Source organism: Passer montanus, unplaced genomic scaffold, assembly GCF_014805655.1.
Source record: "Passer montanus isolate IOZ18808 unplaced genomic scaffold, ASM1480565v1 scaffold21, whole genome shotgun sequence".
Taxonomy (NCBI): Eukaryota; Metazoa; Chordata; class Aves; order Passeriformes; family Passeridae; genus Passer; species Passer montanus.
The window spans coordinates 1231814-1254906 of record NW_024366703.1 but is presented as its reverse complement, the minus strand read 5'-3'; the positions used below and the strand labels follow the sequence as shown (position 1 = coordinate 1254906).

Below are 23093 nucleotides of genomic sequence, written 5' to 3'. Positions count from 1 at the left end.
TTTCTTAAATTTTCACAGGAAAGGTCAGCAGAGAAAAGCTCTTCATAGTGCAAGTTTCTGTGATGTAGATCACCACCTTTCTTCCCACCTAGTCTTTCTAAACTGGCAGATGGAGATTGTCTGTGCCTTTCCTCATGCCTCTTCATATGTTAAAATGAGGTCTAGGGACTTCACTTCTGGGAGGGCTTGGTCTGAGAGGTGACTTTTTGAACTGGATTTTGGCTAGAGGGCTTGGTTTTGGGTTGTGTTGTTTTTTGGTAATTTGGGGGTTTTTTTGCATGTGGGTTTCCTTTTCAGGTTTGTTTTTTTGGGGGGTTTTTCTGCAAATTCAATAAACCACAGCTGCATATTTCCCATAGAAGGGCAGAGCTGAAGGCTCAGTATTACAGCATCCAGAAGCTCTGACAGGTTCCCATTACTGTGACATATTTCTAAAAAGCCACAGTTTTAACTGGGCCTGAAACCTAACAGTGAGTCAGGGTAGGTCTTGTGTATTTTAAAATCTAAATGGAAAGTAAAGCGGTTAATGTAATTAGCACCTGCTAATAGGATAAGCTTGTTTTCTCCAGCCTGTGATCATCCACTGGCCCTGCTGCTTCTGGAGCTTGCCCTGGCCCACCTCAGGCTGAAATAGGAGCACAATGGAGCGCTGCCCTTCAGTGGCGGTGCCCCAGCACAGTGCTTGGCACCTTCCAGGGCGGAATGTTCGTGTCCGGGCTGGGAGCAGCGGGGCGGCTGCCCCTGCCGCCCGGGCCCAGCGCTGCGCTCCGGCACACCGGCAGTGCCGGGAGCCGCTGGCCTGAGCGCGAGGCCTCGCTGCTGCCTCTGGGGCTCGGCCCTGAGCCAAGGCCGCCGCAGCCTTGGCCGGCCCCGGCCCCGCCGCCCTCCGTGTCCCAGGGGGCAGCGCGGCCCCGCCGCGATCACGTGTCCACCGGTAGCGCTGGGGGCGTTGCACAGACTCACGGAGCGGTTTGGGGCGCAAGGGACCTGAAAGCCCATCCCGTTCCTCCCCGGCCCTGAGCAGGGACACGTCCCGGCGGAGCGGGCTGCCCGCAGCCCCTCAGCGCGGCCTCCAGCACTGCCGGCCATGGGGAAGCGTATCCGGGTCCTTCCCTGCGCACGCGCTGCCGCCCCGCGTCTTAACGACCACAACAAGCGGCCCGGCGGGCGCCCGCCCCTGAGGCGCCGCGAGCCCCGCCCCCCGGAGGCGCTGATTGGCCGAGGTTCGTGAGAGCGGCCGTGCCATTGGCCCGCGGGGGGAGCTGTCAGGGGGCGGAGCAGCGCGGGGGCTGCCGGGCGGCTCCTCCCAGTGCTGCCCCCGGCGGCTCCGGCTGCGCTGCCGCTCCGTGCGTCCCGCCGGGCCCGGCCGGCTCCGGCAGCTGCGGCGGGCGGGGCGGCGCGGGGGCCAGGAACCGCGTCTGCCCCCGAGCGGGCCCGGCGGTGGCAGGTGAGGTGAGACGGGTTCCGGGCCCTCCGGAGCGCCGTTCCTGCGGGGACCCTGCGGCGGCAGCGCCGAGGGCGGCGGGGCAGGGGGGCCGTGCTCGGAGCTCCCCGGGCCCGGCCCTGCCGGCGAGGCGCGCGTCCAGGGAGGAAGCGGGGCCGGGGCAGTGGTGGCGGGGCCCGCGGGCAGCCCGGGAGCGAGGCCGCCCCGAGGCGCGGCCGGGACGAGGCAGCCGCTCGCGTCCTTTGTTCGCGGCGCTCCGCTCCGTGCCGGCCCGGCCCTGCTCCGCTGCGGCGATGGACTGCCGCCTCCAAAGCCCGGAGCTGTCCCTGGGCTTACGCCTTTCCGGAGCTTTCCTCTGGCTGTGACACTGCGGAGGGCTCAGCTCTTGTCTGGAGGCATTGGGCGTCTGGTTGTCATGTCGCTTGTGGAAACAAAAATAACAAAGGTAGTAGGTTGCGTCTGGAATGCTGACTAGAACTAGAGCCCTAAAACTACAACGTTGGTAACATAATTTGAGGTTATCATGCCCTAAGCTAGGTAATAACTCCATATTTCTTAACAACCATTTTACACAAAATGAATTTAAATTCTCTTTAGCAGTTGCGTTTAGATGTTGTCAGAACTATATTTGTTTGCTTTATAGGTGAAAAATCCTAAAGATGAACAGCAATGCACTACACGTGTCTTCAAAGCTGCCTTGGCTAGAAGTGGAATGTAGTTTCCTGACAGATCTTCTTACAAGGAAGTTGTAAATCCGTTCTAATGGCCAACAAGAAAGAGCCTCCTTTTTTTAATAAAGATAATATGGGACCATTTCACTACAAACTTCCTTTCTATGAAACTATGGAGCTCTTCATTGAAACGCTTACAGGAACCTGCTTTGAACTGCGAGTTTCCCCCTTTGAAACAGTTATTTCTGTGAAAGCTAAAATTCAAAGACTGGAAGGTACTATTCTCTCTTATTTCAGTGTAAACTTTATGACTTTAGAAGAAGTCCTGTTTTTAAAAGCATAATTGCTGAAATCAAACCAGAAAACTTAAATGTCATGTTTAGCAGTATATATAAAAACTAGGTGCTTAGGCTTAATTGAAGTTGAGTTATTTTTCTGTTCTTTCTGTTTTCTATAAGTTCATGGCTTAGGCTTCACTTCAATTAGCAGTATATATAAAAACTAGGTGCTTAGGTTTAATTGAAGTTGAGTTATTTATTTTTCTGTTCTTTCTGTTTTCTATAACTTTGTGGTTTAGGCTTCACTGCAGTTGGTATGTTTGCTCTTCTGGTGGGTTGGTTGGGGTTTTTTTTCCTATGTCCAATTATTAAGGTTAATTGTAAAAAGTCTGTGGAGTCTCTGACCCAAGTTGTTTGTTAACTAGCAAGGTTATAAATTTGAGCCATGGAATATATGTATATTGTAACTGAGCATACTTTAGATTTACTGCTGTGTTTGTTGCTGATTAGGTTAGTCAGTTTATGGTTTTTTTATGATACTGCAGTCACAAGAGTAACTGCAGTGCAGGCAAATCCCAAAGGTAGCTTTAGGTTACTGATTTGAATTTTGTTTAGGTGAGTGATCTTTTGCTGGTAGACATCTGACCTCTGAGCAATGCTTTGTCTTAAAGTGATAAACTTGACACATTCTCCTTTAAGTTATGAGGCCAGTCCTGATGCTTGTGCAAGAAGAAAAAGTGTAGGTAGTCCCCTCTTACCTCTTTCCCTCTATGGTGAGGATGACCTTGCATGAAAGAATGTGATTTGAAATATTTATATATTCATAGTCTAAGCATTGTGTCCTCGATCTTCTTTTTCACTTTGGAGGTGTTAAAGAACTGTACAGCTGTAGAAGCTGAGTGTATCAGAGTTGGTAATTTTAAGAAAAGGGATCCTCTCATTCCCTGCTATACCTGTATGTGTTTTTAATCCTTTGTCTGTGTGGAACCCATCCTCTGGGAGATGTAATATAATGCTGTTGCCTGGAATCTAAGATACTCTCCTCCTCTTATGGAAATCTGCTCTGGTAGATGGAAAAAAACCCAGACAGCTGGCACAAGTCTTAAAACACACAAGCATTGCAACAACAGAGGGGACTGTTTATGGTAAGATGCACACAGCAGAAGCTGCACTGTGCAGATGAGCAGCTCTTGCATCCCTGTAGGTTCAGCACTGCAGCTCTGTGGGTGGCCTTTTGTTTGCTGTGGACAAGGCTGTAATTAATCACAAGTTAGAGAATGTGTCAAGATGCTCCTGGAGGCTAGAGGTGAAACAGGAAAAGGAAAGGGGTTTTCCTACTTGTGATTGAATAGGTGTAGGAGACATGGGTAGAGCGCTGACTAACTTTGAGTTAGAAGGTAGCAGAGGTAGTAGAGAACAGAAGAAGGCAGGCTGTCTGGGCAGTATCAATGGTGCTTTAAAGGATATATTAAGATGTAAGGAAGAGGGATTTGAATTCCTTGTAGTCCAAAATGTGAGACTTTGAATAGCCATGCTCAGTTATACCTACAGCTTACAAAGGTATCTTCATTTCTTATTAGAAGAACAGCTCAGTAATGAAGTTATAATAATGCTTATCTGGAATTTTGTTTGCATGTTGTAGTTCATAGGATGGTAAAGTAATTATGGCTTAGCTGCCTGCTGTATAGAATTAATAATAAGTAAATTTCATTAAACATGGAAGATGAGTTCACTGGTGCTTATCATTGAATTGTCAACAGTCAGTTTAAATACTTTGACACTCCATAGCAGAGTTAAAATATTTGTACTGCCCTGATTAATGATTTTTGGGAGGCAGAGTGAAAACAAATTGATCGGTTACATGTGGATGAAACAGATACACGATGACAAATTAATTGTATGTTGCATTCGGGGTTGCTTTTGCATGTAAAATAATAATTAACAATTTTTCAGTGACAGAGTTCCTATTACAGTGCGCAAGTTCGAGCAGTGAATCACCCAGATGGAGCAAAAATTCAGAAGTAATTTTGTTGTGATTTAGCATGGGAAGGAGAAAGCTTGCATCTGTTCCTGTTTCTGCTGCTGGTTTTCACTTTTAATTATTGTATTGTGTCAGCTTTCATGGGATGTGAATGTCTCTTATTTGAACTGCACTTCTGGTTGGAGAATGCCTCCTACAGTGCTGGAAGACTACATGAGGTCCCTAGTTAAGGGTGTTTTCTATGTTTGGATGTTGAGGATGATAGTATAGAAGCAAAAAAAAAAAGAGAGGTTTTGGAAAAATGAGCTGAGACCTGAAAGTTCCAAGAAAAAAATCTATATTGTGTCAGAAGTTAACAAATTGTTGAAATATTACCAATGCCTCTAATTGGAAGAGGCTAATAATAAAATTAAGACAGATTGATCTTTGTCAAGAGCTGGAAAATCAATAGCTCTAGACTGTCTTCACAGTAATAAAAAAGCATGATATGGATGGCATGTTAGGAATCTTGTCTGCTTCGGATACTGTTTGTCATTCTTGATGCCTGCTAGTGGTCTGATATGGAAAGGCTTTGTTTAGACAGCTGTACTAGACATTGGTACCTTACTGAGAAAGAGCTGCATGTTTCCAGCTATGTGTTTTCAGTGGTTTTAGTCAGTAAAGAATATGCATAAAATTTACGGGTTCTAATGCATCTGAAATTTCAGTGCAAGTCTTCTACTCATAAATTGAAGTTACAGCATATCTGATGTGTGTTTGGATCAGATCCAGGTATTTGTCCTCAAATATGTCCTATGTGATGTAAGCAGGAGATTTGTTATAGTGTTGACTTTGGAGCCCCAGGGGTAAATCACTCCTAGTCTCAGATTCACTGACTGAGCCCTTTAAAAGAGCTCACCTGGGAAGAAATAGCTCTCTTTGTCTCTGTTGGTGGCATAAAAACTGGTATACACACACAGTGCTGCTAGCAGTGCTACCTACTCTATTGGTTTTTCTTGTTAATCAGTGCTGATGGTATCTGAATTTCCAGGTGGCATGAAAGACTGAGCTTTAACATGGGTAGTTCTTAAAAAAAATTATTGAAAGAGGAAGTAATGGGGTTTTTAATCTGAGTTCTTTTTGCTTTCTCCACTGCACAAATCCTTGTAGTTGCTGGGCTGGGCGGAGTTTAGTATTCATTTGGAAACACCAATTATTACAGTGTTTTATAGACAGAGCATTTGGGTTTATTTGTAGTAGTGGTTAATTAATCTGTTAAAGAACCATAGGTAATACCTGTAAGCATGTTTGTTGGGAAAGATAGGATTGAGTCTCAAGGGAGGAGGCAGGCTTTGGATTTGGTAGTGGTGGTGTTATTGTTGTTAGCTTGCCAGAATTTATTTGAATTCTTCAGTATGGAGTGTTAGGGTATTCGTTTATGTAGTTAGCTTTAAAATAAAAACCAACTTTGGTCATGGTTTGTTGCGTGAGTACTTGCAAATGAATTTTATGATCTATGTACATGGAAACATCGAGCTTGTTAGATGAAAATTCAGATGTTCTCTTTTTCTTGTATTATTGTAAATGGGAAAAGAGAACTAGCTTTCAGAGCACATCTTGATTTCAATGTTCAGTAGGTGTTCCCTTGTGTTCAGCAGGGAACGACAGATGCAGCAGTAATTTCGTTGTGTATGTGTGTACTCAGTTCATCATGTGAGTTGTTATTTTTCTTTGGTCTTTTTGCTGTCATTATTTTGCTGTCTGTGTACAGCAGCTTCACATTAAATAAAAGAAACTAGAAGAATGTCAAGCAGATTTCATATGGATGTTGTAATTTCTTTCAATATTCTGTGAATTCAGAGTATGTCATAATGACATTTGTTACTATTTGCATTAGAGAAGATAGCTGTGCTTCTGCCAGGATTGGAGTAAGTGGATTGCACAAGTGTCATGAATTTTTAATGGGACCAATCCTGCTTTTTTCTGTTTGCTACTTTTCCCCTACATCTTCTATTTGCTTTATGATTTGCCTGTTTACTGTGCTGATAGAGAAGTTCATGAAGCATTTTTTAAGCTTGTGCCTTGTCTGAGCTGGGGAAACATTTCTGCTCGTAGCAGATGCTGCCCAGAGCAGCATCTGGAAGCTGTAAGTCAGGTCACCTTTGTCAGGAAATTTTGTTAGCCTGCATTCAGTTGCTGGTGACTTGCTGTCTTTAGTTCTTAGTCAGTCCCTTCGACAAAGAGTAGGTCAGTGCTGACTCCATGTATGCTGCCATAGTTACTGTCATTCAAGTGAAACTGGGGGGTTTTACAATTAGGAAAACAGTCCTGCCACTGTAAGTTGTGGGCTTTTGCACCACTTACTAATGTAGCCAGTTTGTGGGGGAAATAAGACTGTCAGCCCAGGCTCCATCAATTTCAACATTGATAGAAAGATAAGTGCAGTTTGAATTTTGACAGTGAAATATATGTGGCATTTTTAAACATAGGAACTTTATACCCACAACATAAAATCAAGGATTTTCTTTTCTGAAATCTACAGGAATTTTAATTTTTTTTCCTGTGTCAGACTTGGCAAATCAGTTTCTGTGGTGAACCTACTTAGCTTGCCAAAAAGAAGAGTATGGGAGGGAAGCTTAAGGCCGTATGTGATACGCTGATTCAGAGACAGGATAGGGTAGCTGCTTCTCTCCTCTCCTTCCCCTGTTTTAGTAGGTTACATTGTCAGTGTACCTGCAGCCATTTCAATCCGTAGTCTGCAGACTCTTCTGTCCTCCTGTAGCATGAGCTGGCCAGCTCATTTCCATTTGAGATGTAGTTTATTGCCTTGCTTACCTCTCAGTACTGATTTGGGGCAGGCCAGTGATACCATCATGTGCTGCTTATGGAGAGGTATAGTGGATGGGTATCTCACAGTTCTCATTTTTGTTGGCAGTTGTACATGATGATCTCATGTGCAAATGTCTCCTCAAGAAATCCTTACTATAATCCAGAAAAGGGACAGCTGATTAATATTTTGCTGCCTCTGAAGCTATAAAGCACATACTATTTCCTCAGTGTGTAAATACAGACTTCTAAGAAAGCAGTATAAAAGGGAATCAGTAATAAAGATGTGTCTGTTTCCAATTACAGCAGAGTATCCTCTTTTCATCTGTTCATTTCATCAAAAATACACTGTCATTGTTGAATGAGCAAAACCATGTTTCTCTCCAGTACTGCCAGCTGCAAGCCAGCCTTTTTAACAAATACTCTCTCAGTTTATCAAAGTAATTGGAAATTGCTCCTTGGAGGCTGCTGAAACCATAACAAATGCAGACAGTAATCAGATTGTTTGTAATCAGAAGAGTGCAAAACAACACAAACTTTAATGTAGACTCACTGGCTATTGCCAGCTTTTTCTTTTGCTTACACTGCTGACTTGAAACATAACCAATAACCAGCTATTAAATAGCTGGCAGTGTAGTAGCAATTATGTTAGTCTACTGTATGAGCATGTTCTTCTTATAAATGTCCTATGGACTTCTGAGGATATAAGATTCCTGTTAAATGCAGTCAGAGGGAGTAACATGTTGGTTGGTCAGAACAGGGAAGATCTGGATATGGGCTGGGGTGAGAAGAGGAAATTATCATCTTCTGTAAAACCTAAAGAAAAGCAATGACAGTTCCTCCCTGTGTGCTCCCCCTTCTGCACAGGGGTGTCTCCTGCTTGCCTGTTAATGGTGCTTGGACTTTGATCCCCTCTTCTTCCTTAACATTGATGGGTGTTTGGAGCTTTGTGCCCCTTCCTCTGCCTAGCAAGAGACTACTTTCCTGATCCCTGCCACAGCTTGCTGAGCATTCTCACAAGCCTTCAAAAACTTAGATGTTTTTGGGAACTGTCTGAAAGACTCTGATCTTTGTGTACCCCTCCTGCAGACGTTTAGGGACATAATTGATGCGTGTTTGGAGCTTTGTGCCCTTCCTCTGCCTAGCAAGGGACTACTTTCCTGATCCCTGCCACAGCTTGCTGAGCATTCTCACAAGCCTTCAAAAACTTAGATGTTTTTGGGAACTGTCTGAAAGACTCCGATCTTTGCGTACCCCTCCTGCAGATGTGTTTAGGGATGTCTTACTGTGTAGCACTGTCACTTGTATTTTCTTTTGAGTATCTGAACATTAAATGAATTAAAATGTAGGATAAGGTTATTTTAATGTAACCTTTAGGAAAATACAGTTATAGATTTTGTTTCTTAGTATGAGAAATAGTGTTTAGAACTTTTTGAAAAAGTAGTTCTTGATCTCTGTAGATATGGATTTTAATTGACATTTATCATGAATGCACAGTGAGATCTTAATTACCTGGGTTTCACTAGACAAATTAAACAACTTCCTTTTGATGCTGGAGGGAAGATATATAAATTTTTTGAGTGAGATATATATATATATATATGTGTGTGTGTGTATATATATATATAAATTTTTTGAGTTGTCTGAGATGTCTCATCCTTTTGTAATTGTCTTCATTTTTATTCTATCTGAAATTCAGAATGTGTTAGCATTCCAGTAAAAATGTGTGAAGACCTCAAGTTGTACCAGCTTTTGCTTATTAACTTTAATGTGTATTACATTTGTATCTGAGTTGACTATGCAGACAGAAATTGTGTAGAATTTGGATTCTATTTGTATAGAACACAGATTTTTAATAAGGACAAATATTCAGTATGCTTACTTTCTTTTAACAAAAACAGCCAAATCATCCCAGAACTTTAATTGAAAGTGAATATTACTGGATAATAGTAATAAGATTTTGATGGCTTGAAAAAACCCAGAATGAAACACAAGTGTTTGTAGGATGAAGTTTAATTTAAATGCTATGTTACTAAACTTTGAGGTCCCAAAAGAAACAGGGATAAGAACAGATTTGCACTTCTTGCCACTGTAATAGAGCTGGCACCAGTCACCTTAATGTGATTATGTCTGTATTGTGAGTAATACAAAATAGCAGTCTGTGATTAAATTATTCAGCAGTTTTGTAGGTTGAGCTTTCTCCTGTTTTTCCCGTCAGTAGTCCTAAAGTTCTGAAGTTCAGATAACAGGAAAAAACCTCCCTTATCTGATGACTGGAAAAAGCAAGTATTCAGTAAGCCTGAAACATCTGAACACTTCTACACACTCTGTACTGAGCCAGAAGGTTGAACTTTGTGTGTGAGCTAAAGCCTCCTGAAAATCTTTGGTTTCAATAACTATATGGAGGTTGAATGTCATGGCTGAAGACTGCTCAAGTGGCTATCCTTGTTCTGCTTCTTCTCTTCTTTCTCCTGCGATCCAGTTTCAGTCCATCAACCCCACACTCTTCAAAAATCAAAATTCCCCAGAAGTCTTCCTGCCAAGCCTTGAGTCATTTGTTTGTTTCTTTTGTTTAGGTATTCCTGTCTCTCAGCAGCACTTAATTTGGAATAATATGGAACTGAAGGATGACTATTGTTTGGATGATTATAAGTAAGTATAGAATAAAATTATGTTTCTAATTAATGTTTCTAAATAATTGTTAGCATGAGCAACAGAAAATGCAATGAAAATTTATTTGTTGTTATTTACAGCATTTCAGAAGGCTGCACTCTGAAGTTGGTTCTGGCTATGCGAGGTGGACCTGTTAACACCAGAAGAGGTAGGTGTTAAGGAAGTTAAAGAAAGATAGTGGTTTTCATGCCATATCTTGTAACTGTAGAGAGCTTCTCTTAGGTAAGCATTTTAGACAATGAGACTTCAGTTCCATATTAATTGGAAAAACACTTAACAAAAATGGAGGGATTTTTTTCCCATTCTTCTCTTAGCATATCAAGTGGACTTTGTTTACTCTTAAATTAAGTATATTAGTATGTATAAATTCTCAAGTCATAAAATCAGCAATTCTTCACTTGAAGAAAAAATTATCCTGGAATGTCATTATACAAATAATTTTTAAGATATGGTCAATTAGAATCAGGCATTGCTACAATCAGATGATAAACTTAGTTATGTGGATCATCTTTACAGGAGTGAAAAGGAAGAAATTCCATTGATAATTTTCACTTGGGAAAAAACTCAGTATTGCTATCTTCTAGGTTGGGAATTCCTATTATAAACTGAGCTGAGCTCTCAGAGGTCATCAAAAGAACAATAGTAATAATACTTTGGTTTAATTTTGGTTTTTTTTTCTTTTTAGTTCCTGTGAAAGACCCTATCAGGGAAATGGCTGAATACATGGATCCTGCTAGGGACAAGATCTGGGAGAAAGGGCCGTCCAACAAACAAATTACCTTCTTAGTGTATCGCGAAGGAGATCGCTTGAATTTCTTCCGTGTGGTTGACCGGGGCGATGGCACTTTAACACCACTGTCTGAATCTTTGAGGTAAAGTTGCTTTTAGTCTTTGTATTATTCTTCAAAAGTGGATTGCTGTGTAATTTTCGGCTGTATTTGTTGGTTTTATCAGAAGAGTATCTGGCATATTGAAAGAATTATTCCCTAAGAGCTGTGAAATTGTTGCAACTGTCTGAACAGCACAGTAGTGCTTTGTGGTCAGTGGTTGTGGTGATGGTTCTCTTATCACTGTGTACATAAATATAGTGAGATAAAATTGACTTCATACTTCAGGCAACTCTCAACATTGCAGCCCTTTCTGAAAGGGAACATGTTGCAGGAGAGTCAAATCAATATTTTATTAGATATTAAAAACTTCTGTTAAGCACTTTCTCTAACGTCTTAATGCATTTGTTTAGTTTTGTAAACATTTCCCTATTTGCATAACAATTTTTTTCCTATGGGTGTGATCAGTCAGGAAGATAGTCGTTACCAATACAGCCAGATTTTGGATGTAATTAAGCCTCAGGTTAGCCAATGTTGAGGTACCAAGTTTGTGTCAATTACTGTCAGAATCCAGTGATCTGGTGTATCACTTTGCCTGCTACCTTGTACTTGTAGTTAACAGTTTGGTCGTCTTTTTCCTAAAACTATCAAAATGGATACCTATTTAAAATTATTGCATTCTATTTGTGTACTGCAGCTTTTGGGTAGGTACTTTTATCCTCTCAAGAACTTCATATTTGTACAGCTGTGAGGAAGGGAGTCCCTTTTCTGGAAACTAGCTGTGTTTTCTCCAAGGCTAAGGCTCAGGCTGCTTTAAGTGACTATTCTTGTTCCTGTTTGCAAAAGGAAAGCAAGAGCTCTATACTGGGTTTATATTGTTTGTATTCAGAGTGATACTACTCTTGAAAATTTTTATAAGACATCCACATTTAAAAACCACCGACAAAAAGAAATACCAAAGCTGAATTCCCACATTGTTAAACAGAGTAGAAAGACCTAGTGTTTGATATACAAGAAAGAGAAAAGATACAAATATTTTAGATCTGTGATTTTATCTTTCAGCTCCAGTGCTCTTTAAGTAAATAGCCACATATGGTATTATCTTAAATAAAAATATAATTGATTAAGAACTGAGAACCTGCCTGCTGCATTGGGCTGGATACACTTCTGGAAAGATGAGCAGGCTGGTGTAATTCTTGTTCTTGCTGTTACCACTTTTTTCCTATTTAACCTCTGGCTCCAGTGAACATGGAAAGCCATCCACAAAGCTGGGACCATGGATGCTATACTGTGAGTTAGTGCAAGGAGTTGTCGTAAGGAGCTTGAAGTTTCATTTTTCAGCAGAATGGGCTCTCTGGTATCTGCCTATGTGTTCAAACTTTAGAGTGTGTGTTGATTTTTTTTCTTCCCATTTAAAACTAGTATAGACAGTGATCTGAAAGTCTTTTTACTTTTCCATTGGGTAATCCTAATGTACAGATTTACTAGTAATTTTACTAAGATTGGCTAAACGTTGCAAATGGGAGGAATAAACCACATTCATTTGGCCCTTGCAAGGTACCTGGGTAAGCTTTTCAAAGCATATCAGCACATAGGACTGTCAAATACATTGGGCTTTAGAAATGTGCTGGTGCTGGTCAAGTGAACCATTTGAGTTGGAAGCCACCTGAGCTGAAAACATTCAGTTTCAGTTGTTTCTGTTTTTCTGTGCTTTCTGTAGGAATTCACTTATTAGTGAACTTATTATTACTTATTTCTAGTAAGGCAGACAGTAATTTGGAGGGGAAGTAAATTCTAATTCTTGAGTTTGTTACCATGGCTGGGTGAGACTGTGGGAAATGGAAATGTAGCAAAGGGAGGAGAGAATGCAAACAAATCAGACCTTTTTGTTTGATCTTTATAGAGTAAAGCCGTGGGCCACTGAATGCTACTGAAAACTACTAGTTTTCCATGCTGACAGGTGTGTTCATATGTGTGGGTATATTGGTGACTAAGCATTTTGAAGCACATGTTTGTCATCCTTTTTCATATTGCTGATACCTGGAGCGGAATTCGACTGAAATTTAGAAATGATCTCTGGTTTTGATCTTGGTTTTTATAGTTCTCCAGATAATTTTATTTTATTTGTGCTTGAGTTACTGGTTAAAACTTGACAAAAGTATAAATGCATACAGTGATCATTGTCTCTGGGTTAGAAGAGCATTGAAGCTGTGGTGGAGGACTGGCAGACAGTGGTGCCAAAAGGGTTTCAGCAAACTAATAATTCTTGAGACATGCATTTTACAAGAAAGAGCTCAGGAATGTTGACACCTATGGACAAAATAAATATAAGATTTACTAATTGTAAAATGGCCTGAAAATATCTTTAATATCAAAACTCCCTGTCCAATGTCTATAATCTTAGAATCACATTAAAGCAAACAAAAAATCCTTTTGTCACTCTTTTTCTATGTGTATTTTTGGCCCCTATTTGTCAGAAAATGGAACAAAAAGATAACAATTATGTTGTAAACCTTGGTAAAGATAAAATTTTGAAATTTTTTTTTAGTGTTGGATTTTTACCAGGAGAAATATGTATATGTAATACATATGCTGACTGTTCCCCTATGGAATTGCTCAGGTTTTGGTAAGAAATGTCTGGTGTATTTTGCTGACTCTTGGTTTGAATTTGCTGCTATCTTGCTCTTCACACTCCAGCTGTGCTGCCTTTGGAATTTTGTTACATTTTAGGAACTGGATTTGGAGAGTCAGTGCAAAAAATGCTGGCTCTAAGGGCAGCAGAGTATTTCTAAGAATCAGGTAAGATGCCAGCTCTAATTAGTGATATTTTCTTTTTAGTACTGACTTCCAAATGACTTTTAGTTCTTTCTTGATCTCTTTTGGAAAGTAGAAATTTAAAATAAATCTACTAAGACATTTGTATGAACACAGGGGAAGTAGGGGAATTGCCTGATTATCGTGATTTCTAGATGCTGACAATGTAATGGAAGAACTAAAACACTCTTTAAAATGTACTACCTACAGTGTTGAAAATGCATCAGTTTGTAATGAATTGGACAGTCCTAATGGTTCTTTCATTTCATTGTCAAATGTTGAATGTGTTACTGATCAATACTTCATTGCTTTATAGGAAAAACAAGTTAGATGCCGATTTTTAAAACCTTGAGATTTAGATTCTGTTAGAACGAGGAATGGAAGAAGGAAATGTCGTGCTGTAAACTTCCAGTGACTACTGACTTAAAATATTTTGTCTTGGGACTAGCAATTCTAATCTATTTATTTTTTTTTCCGAATGTGAGACTCTTTGGAATCTTTGGAAACCTAAACTGATCTTTTTTTTTCTTTTTTTTCTTTTTTTTTATTTTGAAAAGGAGAAATAGAATATCACATCCACATGGGTGACCCCTCCATTTCCATTTATGGTGAGAACACCCCTCAGGATGGATAGAAATTTGGACTTTTCCTTCCATGCCAATGTCTGGTTAATTGGAAAACTGATCAGCTTGTTGTCTGAGTCACACACTTAACAGCTTTGGCCATATCTTCAGGAGACATTTGTGGAACTGGATATCCCCTCTGAGGGGAAAATATATAGTGAGTGTGAACCAACTGTATATGCTATAACAACTTCCCAGAAGCGTGGCTATGTACAGATTTCAGCGACATCACTTTGCCCTAATAAGGGATGCTTATGTGGATAAATGGATTTGAATATCTTTGCATACAGTTTTACATAATGTTTTGTCAACAGATCAACTACGGATATGACTTCCTAGTTGTGAGAATACTCTACATTGAAAATGTAATTGAATTACTTCATTAGAGGGTGAATACAAACTTTCTTTTATTTCAGTGGTGGTTCAGTTTATAATTTATATGCTGATGATGAAGATGAGACAGAGGCATCACCTTCTGGCCAGCAGATTATTGAGAATTCAATTACTATGAACAAAATGAAACTGCTCAAGGCAAAGATGGAGAACATGAATCTGAGTAAAAAGGTGAAATTGTGATTTCAGTTTTTCTGTCATAAAATGGTGTGGGCTTTCCTTGTGCTGCCTTTTCTAAAAAGTAGATCAGATATTCTGCCATATTGAGAAGTCACATTATCATGGGTCGATGATTTCTCAGCTATTGTTTATGTAAATACTGTTGTATAAATGTTCTGGTGAGGGGCATTGGCATTCCTTGGACCTACTTGCCTTCATTCAAAGAATTAGTTACTAGTCCTGGATTTATTTGCAAGCATAGATTTTTTGGGTAGGTGGGTGGGTTTTGTGGGGTTTTTTGTTTGGGTTTTTTTCTTCCAATACTTTCAATAGCATTGTTTTGCAGTACTGCTCTGGTAAAAGTCAATGTTTCTCTTAAAATGAAATTTCATTAGGTATACTGTTACTGAAAAACCTATAAAGTGAAATATGGGAATGATATTATCTTGAAAATAAAACATCAAACTGGTGCTCACGTGTGACTAGGTTACCTAGATGTAAAATGAAGAGATTATACTTCATTACATTTTTTGCTGTGTTTGCGACCTGAAGCTCCTCTGGATAACTTTGATGGCATTCTGGCTTCCTTTTTCTGTTTCTCTGATATATCACCTATTTATTGAAAACATGTCCTGATCATAATCTTTTATTTTATCACTCAGATGTTGGGATGAAGTCTTGATGGCTAGTATCATATGAGGGACTAGAAAGAATGATCTGGCCTTACACTGTCTGAATTCCTCAGAATATATTTTCAGTCAGGTCTTTTGAGTACAACTGGAATTCAAATACTAATTGTTGTTGTATCTGTGGGTATTGATTTTGGTTTGGCCTTTTTTTTTAACAGCCTAAGAAAACTGTCAAGGTGAAGCCTCGCCCTCCCATGACCCCTCGGCCATCGAGCGGCTCGGTGGCTGCTGCCCGTCACCGCTTCCTCAGAGTGCTGCCCCACATCGGACAGTGCCTGCCTCCTCCTGGCAACGTGCATCAGTCAGAGTCTCCCCAAAATGCACTTTCAGCATTGGCTACTTTGGCCACTGCTGGTAGAACAATGCCATCCGCAGCCAATCACTTCCTGAAGGAAGATGACACTTGGCAGAGCAGCTCTTGGTCTCAGCCAGTCAATAGCATCAGGTTACCACCGAAGATATCTCGCGTTGAACTAGAAAATGCAAAGCTGCCTACAAATAGTATTCTGACTCCTGTTTCATCCCTGCCTGCAAATTCAGAAAAAGCACCTGAAAATGCGACGTCAGCAAGTGAGGAGGATGCTGGTTTGTTTCCAAATCTAACAAACGTGGAACTGTATGGAAGAGAAGACGAACGTCTACCTGAACCAGATGCTTTTACTTTTTTATCAGAAGGCAGTGCTGCTGAACAGTGTAGTGAGATATATGACATAGGAAAGGTGAACCCAGAGCTTGAACTGCCTGATGGAGACAAAGATTCTGAGGTTGTAGAGCAGCATAGAAAACCTGTTGGCAAAGTGCTGAGCACTGCAGCAATGGAGACTGGTCTTCTCAGTACTCATGAATTAAGTCCTCAGAAAAATCTGCTTTTGTCTCCCCTCCGGTATTCAGCACAAGTGGCACATCACAGTTCTCTGAAACCACAAGCACAGCCCAGATGCTTTGAGGCTGGTAACTTGAGATCTACGGCCTCACCAAATGTGCTTCGGTCGTTGGAAGTGCGTAGTATAGCAGACTCCTCTTTTCCTAGGACCACTAGATTGTGTAGTGTGAAAGTAGAGTCACTTGGCAAAAGACCTGATGTAATTTCTAAAGCAGAGGCTAGGGACATCACAGATGTGGCTAGCAAGGCATCCAAAGAACCTGCGAGTTCTGTAAGTAGCTTAGGATTCCTGGCTTCGCTGGCCCGAAGCACAAACAGGGAAAGTTTACAGAGTTCCTGTGGGACTGACAAATTTCGGACTTCTGGTATTGCACTGCCTACAAGCCTGCAGCATTTTCAGGAAGAAAGCTTGAGGAAAACTGCTCCTCCAAATGAAGCTGCTGAATATATTCTAGTGAGTATGCAAACATCCAAAGAAATCAAAGTTTTCCTGGTTTTGTGATACTGATGTTACAAAACTACTGTGTGTGTGTTTCTGTCTTGTCAGAAGAGGCAGATGGACTGTGGGAGGTGTATTTAAATCCCTGATTGTCTTAAACTATTTTCTGAATGGCTGATGGTATCTAAACAGCCTGTTTATCTAAACAGGTCCTAGAAGTAATTTTTCATTAAGATTAAAGTGGTTGTTCAGTTCACAACTGAAATTACGAGTTATTGTAGTGGTAGAGTTATGAGTGTGTGTGTTAGAAGCATCATCTGGATTCTGCTGCTCACTAATTGTCATTTATTCCAAAGTGTGCCCAGTGACTGGCACCATATGTGCCAAGCTTCTGCTGTCTGATGTACTTTGTTGTTTCGGTGGATTTTAAAGTGTGGGGAGATTCATTAAATAGCATTGGGGGTAAGGCTTTATGTCACAGAATAGTAACTATAAAAGTGTGCAGAAGTTGTCTTGGACTCTTCGTGGGTAGATTGATAAAACATTGATATCAAATAAGCTGATACCAGACTACCTACTTTTCCATTTAATTTCCATCTGCTAGTAATTTTCTTGTGGACGTTTTTTTTTTTTAGTCTGCGCATGGGCTTGGAATGAATGGAAGTATGGCAGCTGTAGGGAAAAGAGTAGGTAAGTAACATATAATAATTAAAGATGACTCTTTAATCTTTCCTGATACATCACACATAGAGAGGACAAAAATAATTTCTCTTTGTAAGGCATTTGGCTTCTGGAGTCCTTGCTGTATTACACTTCTGTAGCTTGGTTAATCTTTTAGTATTTTAAGCAATTCTTAAACAAACAGATGGGATCCAGATCTTAGATGGACCATAACTGCAAGTCTTTCTTAGCTTTTTTAATACTTAGTGAATCCTGCACGTCATCTGGGAATTACTGTGCTGAAGTTTCCAAATTATCAGTTCTCTGAATACTTCTGAGTCTATTAAAATCAGAGCCAAATTTATCAGTAGCATTTTCTTTAGTACAAAAAAGTGGGGAGGAAGCAATAAGGGCATAGATGCTGCAGAACACAGATACAGTGCAGATATTTTACTGGTTTTTGTGCTTGTCATTCTTTCCACCCTAGCCTTGGTAACTGTGGAGTGCTTAATGTTTGACATCTATTGAAAAAAGATGTGTTATGCATAGATACTAACTGCTTATGTGATTAATTTATTGGGAGGAAAGGAATTGTCTAAACTAATGCTTTTAAAGCTCTTTAGACAGTCAGCTAAGAATTTTCAGCACATATAATTTTTCTTATATCTTTGACTTGCAGTTAGCAATTTTTCTTTTCTTTCTGTATGCCCTTAGGAAGAGGTGGGTATGTATTGGAGATCCAGGTGTAGAAAATGAGCTAGATAATAGATGTTCAAATAGCAGCTGCAACAGAAAAAATATGTAATTGCAATGTTGGAGCAAAAGCTGCTAAAAGAGTGGCTTGTGCCCTTGTTTCACAGCTGTGGGTGCAGCTTTGACTTGGCAGTCAGTAAACAGGTCTGTCCTTTGCTGCTCCAGAGGTGGTACCCTGAGAGCCTTGTCTGCATATGGGGAAGCCTGCTAACACCCGAGTCACTTTGGATAGGACTGTGAAGAAGACACTCCTCTGGTGAATCTTACATTGGACAAAAGTGTATTTTCCAAAAGATGCTGGATATGAGTTAGGGTGGTCATATCATGCAGGCTCTTGAAAGAGGTGTGGTGATAATCTGTTACAACTGGCCAAAGGACAGATCACTTTTCACTGTAGTTGCTGTAGGGATGCAAATGTGAAGACAGGTGTATTTTCTTTCTGTTCAAGTAGATCCAACAGGGCCAAGCTCTGTCTCTTTCACAAACTGGGCTAACCGATGCCTCTGAAATTGTGTGCTTTTAGATGATGAAATTGTTAGCGTGGACAAATGTTGCCTGGAACTTTGAATGCTAAATAGGAATGGGGTGGGAGTGGTTGGTAGTGATGACTGTGATGTATAGAGACTGCCTGGTGCTACTATTGAGTAGTCTGCTGCATTTCAGCTGAGAAATTACTGTTGGGATTAAAAGTGTGCTGGACAAAAAATACTTGAGAATTCATGAGAACTTTCTGGGAACATCCTGACAATATAGCAGTAGAAACACTGAAAGAATGTTTGAGAGGATGCATTGCTCACTTTACTGATCCAGACGTGGGAAATACGCTTAAGGAAGTTGTGGAGAAAACACTTACTTCCACAGAGGCAAGGAAGGAGATGAAGAAAGGAGAAGCCTTTTCTTTACTTGATCTCCAGTTAATAAAGCAACAGTCAAGAATTACATGGCAAAAAGTAAACATAAATTTTTTAAGTGTAGAAATTTTACAGACATCTGCAAAGTGCCTAATGTAACCATATAGCTAAGTAGAGACCTGTAGTCTAATGCTATACTTTTCTTGCATTTATGGAGTGCCAGCAAGATTTTAACGTGTTGCAGTACTTACTTGGCAAACTGGTATACTGAATATATTGGATGCTAGGTACTGAGTGCCCAGTTAATTCTTTGTGAAGCCATTGTGCACAGTGCTTTCCCAGTGACACTCTGTTCATTTCACACCTGGGAAGACCATTTGATTTGTTCTGTAACTTCTTGATTTGTTCTGTAACTTCTTGTTTACATGAACTTTTAACGGGTGTTCAAAATAACAGTTCTGTGCATTGTGATGCATTTCCAGAGGCATACATAGGCTTGAAGTGTGTTTCCTGTTTTGGCTTTCATGGTTTATTTTTCCCCTCTCCTTTTAGACTTTGGGGTTCCCACCTGAAGTATCCTAAGAAATACAAAACAAATCCGTGTTTCAAAAGATAACATTTAACTAGTTTGTGAGTAAGTTAAAATGTCTTTCTGCTTCTGAAAGCAGGTGAAGCAACCCATCTTCCACCTGTGAATGGCTTAATTCAAGCAAAAAAGAAAATTTCAAAGCACTGCTTTCTTTGTGGCAAGAAAACTGGATTGGCAACCAGCTATGAATGCAGGTAGGCTGAGTATATAACCAACTGTTACTTAAAATTGATAGCTGAGTTAACCAAAAAGTTTTATTTACTGCATGGTATTCCTTAAGCATAGCAAATCAAAAGGCAACCTTCAAAAGAGTTGCAATTCTCAGTTCAGCAAAACTGCAGGAATTAGAACTTGGGAATGTTGCCCGTGTTCTGCTCTTGAGGTGTATGTTCTTCCAGAAAGGTCTAGAACTAGAAAGTAACAGAATGGAAGATACCAGGAAATTAACAAGACAACAAAAAACAATGATACTTTGTACTGGTGGGAGAAAAAACTTGCTAGAGATAAACATTCTGTAAAGTTTCTCATCCGTAATGATACCTTTAACAACTTAAGGAAAAAGCAGGTTTGGTATCGTTTCTCAGAACCAAACCAAACCTCTCCCTCTGATTTCTCCCTATTGCAGCATATCTTCACAGTTTGTGAATTCACACAAATTTGTGTTCAACAAATTTTTGATGTGTGTTCTGCTTTTTGCAAGACTCCGGTTACCTTTGAGCATTTAGAGCATCTCACACACAGAACACCAAAGTGCTGGTCCTCCAAATCCTTACTTCTAGACAGCACTGTGAGACCTGGTGCTTGGTTGTAGTCTTGGGAAACTGTAAAAAAAAAAAACAACAAACAATTCCCAGACAAACAAAACGAACCTTCAAACAGACAAAAAACCCTCAACAACTACAAAAAAAAAAAACACAGGAAAAAAACCAGCTCTGTTAGTCTTATTCCCAGACAAACAAAACGAACCTTCAAACAGACAAAAAAACCTCAACAACTACAAAAAAAAAAAACCACAGGAAAAAACCCAGCTCTGTTAGTCTTGGTTTTCAAAGTATTTTTTCCCCACAAGATATTTTTTTCTTAATATTGTTCCCTATGAGCTAGTCAAGGTTGGGAACTGCTGCACTGTGAGGGCTGCATTTGGAGGTGATCTTGGTTCATGCCAACAACAGCAAAATTAAAAAGAACTTCTGCCACTGGGGAATCATATGGAGAATTTCAGGGTGAGGAATTGTCTCCATACTGACTCTTCAGTCTCTGATTTTGAAACAGTTTTGGGCACTGCTCACTTTCCTGATGAGCAAATAGCTGCAAGCTTTCCTAAAAGTAACTAAGCAGCTTACTTAAGGTTAAAAATGAAGGGGGTGATGGCTCATTTCCAAGAATAGCATTTGTTTTGGTTTTAAAAGGAGCAACCACAGGACCTTTTACTAGAAAGCAGGGTAAACCAAATAGAGAATACAGTCATATGAGAAAAGTTGTGATTATGGGGCCAAGAACCAAAGAAAAGCAAATTTATTTCCAGGCACACAAAGCATCAGTAACAGCTGCAGAGTTTATTATGAACCTAGATAGATAAATAAATAGGGGATTATAGTGTAATAGTGAATTGGGTAATGCTTAATCCATTTCAAGAGAATTCTGATTTTGAGTGGTGTCAGTGTTTAACTGTCAGGAAGCATCTCTTATCAAATAATCAGGCAACAGGACACCAGTATGGGTCTCCAGATAAAGCCCTTTCCCAGATCATTAACAACATCCAAAGTATGCTTTTCTCCTGGCTCTTAGCTACAGAGCTGTCAAGTTTGAAGCAAAAATCCTGATCTTAACTCATCAAAATTGCAGTGGATACTGGGTAGATGAACCCTATTGAAGTCCTCCAGGAAGTTATGTTCCCTGTAGTTTGTCTGATGTCTTAACAGCTGACTAAATCTGTATTTATTAATCTTAAATGGCTAATTTGAGTTTATTCCAGGTAGAAACAACTGCTTTGATTGTCTGAGTTATGTTGTGGTTTTGAATTGAAATGCATTATGTGGATTTCATCTGAGGGATTTACTGTCCATGGTTTTGTCCTCTGAATCTACCAACTAATATTGTGTGAGGCCCTTAAAAAAAAGAAAGAAAGTAAAACAAAGCTCATCATTCTTAATTTATAAGTGTATTTGACTCCTTACTAGCTGGTTCCTGGAGTACTGATACTGCTTGGCTTCCCAGCTGAAGAAACTGTTGGGTCAAAACTGAAATATTCAGTGTGAAAAATGTCATTCTGTGTACCCCACCAGTTAATGTTATCAGTCAATGATGATAACAATTCAAACAGCTCTGTCATCTAAAATATGATTAAGCAAAATGGCTCCCAGCATGTGAGAGCATTAAAAGCTTCTAAAAGCTTGTAACTTGTAATATTCTTGATTCTTTAGATGTGGAAACAACTTCTGTGCAACACACCGCTATGCAGAGACTCACACTTGCACCTATGACTACAAGAGTGCAGGACGGAGGTATTTACAGGAGACCAACCCCATCATTAGTGCACCAAAGCTTCCCAAAATTTGACATGGTTGTGCTGCATGTGGCCACTCTGCTGTTGAAGAATTGTATTGAACTGAGAGAAGCACTTGCTTAAACTGCATAATTTTGCCATGCTCCATATTTAAAGATTTGCCAAGTAACAAAAGCACATGAGGATGCATCGAAGAATAATGTGAACACTACTGCAGTTAAAACTTTTCTTCTTGAGTGAATGAAAGGTTAAAAATGAGTTTCTGAAAACTTACACTATGATTTAACTGTTACTGCACGTGTTGTGTTTTATATTTGGAAAAGCTATTTCACTAGACAAGTCTTTAAAGATGCACTTTACTAACTTTACTGTATAACCAGAGTTGAGGGGGTGTTGTAATGAGGGTGTCACGTAATGTCTTCTGTACTCTTGTTTTTGTCCATTGTGTGGTATCTTCTAAGTTATTTCACTAGAAAAATCCTCCTCCCTCCCCTTTCTTCAAACAGCCTGTTTTGAGATCTTAAGGGGATAGTGTGTTCCACCCCTCTGTTTTATTCTGATTGATATTTGTACATTGTGTGTCCATTCTGAAAATTACATATCATCTTAATCACATTTTCTTAAAATAATGCTGTTTATATGACAAGTTTGTTTTTAAATAGAAGGTTCCCTGTTTGTTGCCATTAAATATAAGAAACAACTTATTTTAACTTTTTTTGTAATCCTAGATTTTTTTAAGACTTCACAACTTGCTTTGTTAAGATGTTGAATGCTGTTACTGGAAGAAATTCTAATAAATATTAAATTTTATTCTTGTTTATGCTGTCATAAATGCACAAAATAACGTCCCTCTTACAGTGTGTTCCTAAATTAAAAGCTGGGCTCTGTTGGGAGGGTATATTTATTTTCTTTGTTTGTTTTTTGGGTTTTTTTTGCACAAGCACTGGCTCATATCTGTTCTTACTGAAGATGATGGGAGAAATTCCCACCAGCTTCATTAGGAATAGTGTGACCAACACTGTGTGCTTTAAATAAACCTCCTGAAGTCTTACAGG

General features: G+C 39.9%; 1 protein-coding gene across 7 annotated transcripts; it reads left to right on the top strand.

The window, feature by feature from the left end:
- Positions 1 to 1301: 1301 nt before the first annotated feature.
- Positions 1302 to 22848, top strand: ZFAND4 (zinc finger AN1-type containing 4). 7 transcript variants are annotated; one of them, XM_039709067.1, is made up of 10 exons: positions 1302 to 1447; positions 2088 to 2390; positions 9756 to 9831; positions 9933 to 10000; positions 10538 to 10724; positions 14533 to 14680; positions 15516 to 16694; positions 17315 to 17369; positions 19612 to 19726; positions 21956 to 22848. In XM_039709067.1, exons 2-10 carry the CDS (start codon positions 2207 to 2209, stop codon positions 22089 to 22091), a joined length of 2148 nt encoding a protein of 715 aa, XP_039565001.1. In that variant the 5' UTR covers positions 1302 to 1447; positions 2088 to 2206; the 3' UTR covers positions 22092 to 22848. The 7 variants fall into 7 exon arrangements, with proteins under 7 accessions (XP_039565001.1, XP_039564998.1, XP_039565002.1 ...); XM_039709064.1 differs by having other exon boundaries at positions 19609 to 19726; XM_039709065.1 differs by having other exon boundaries at positions 1316 to 1452; positions 19609 to 19726.
- Positions 22849 to 23093: the final 245 nt, after the last annotated feature.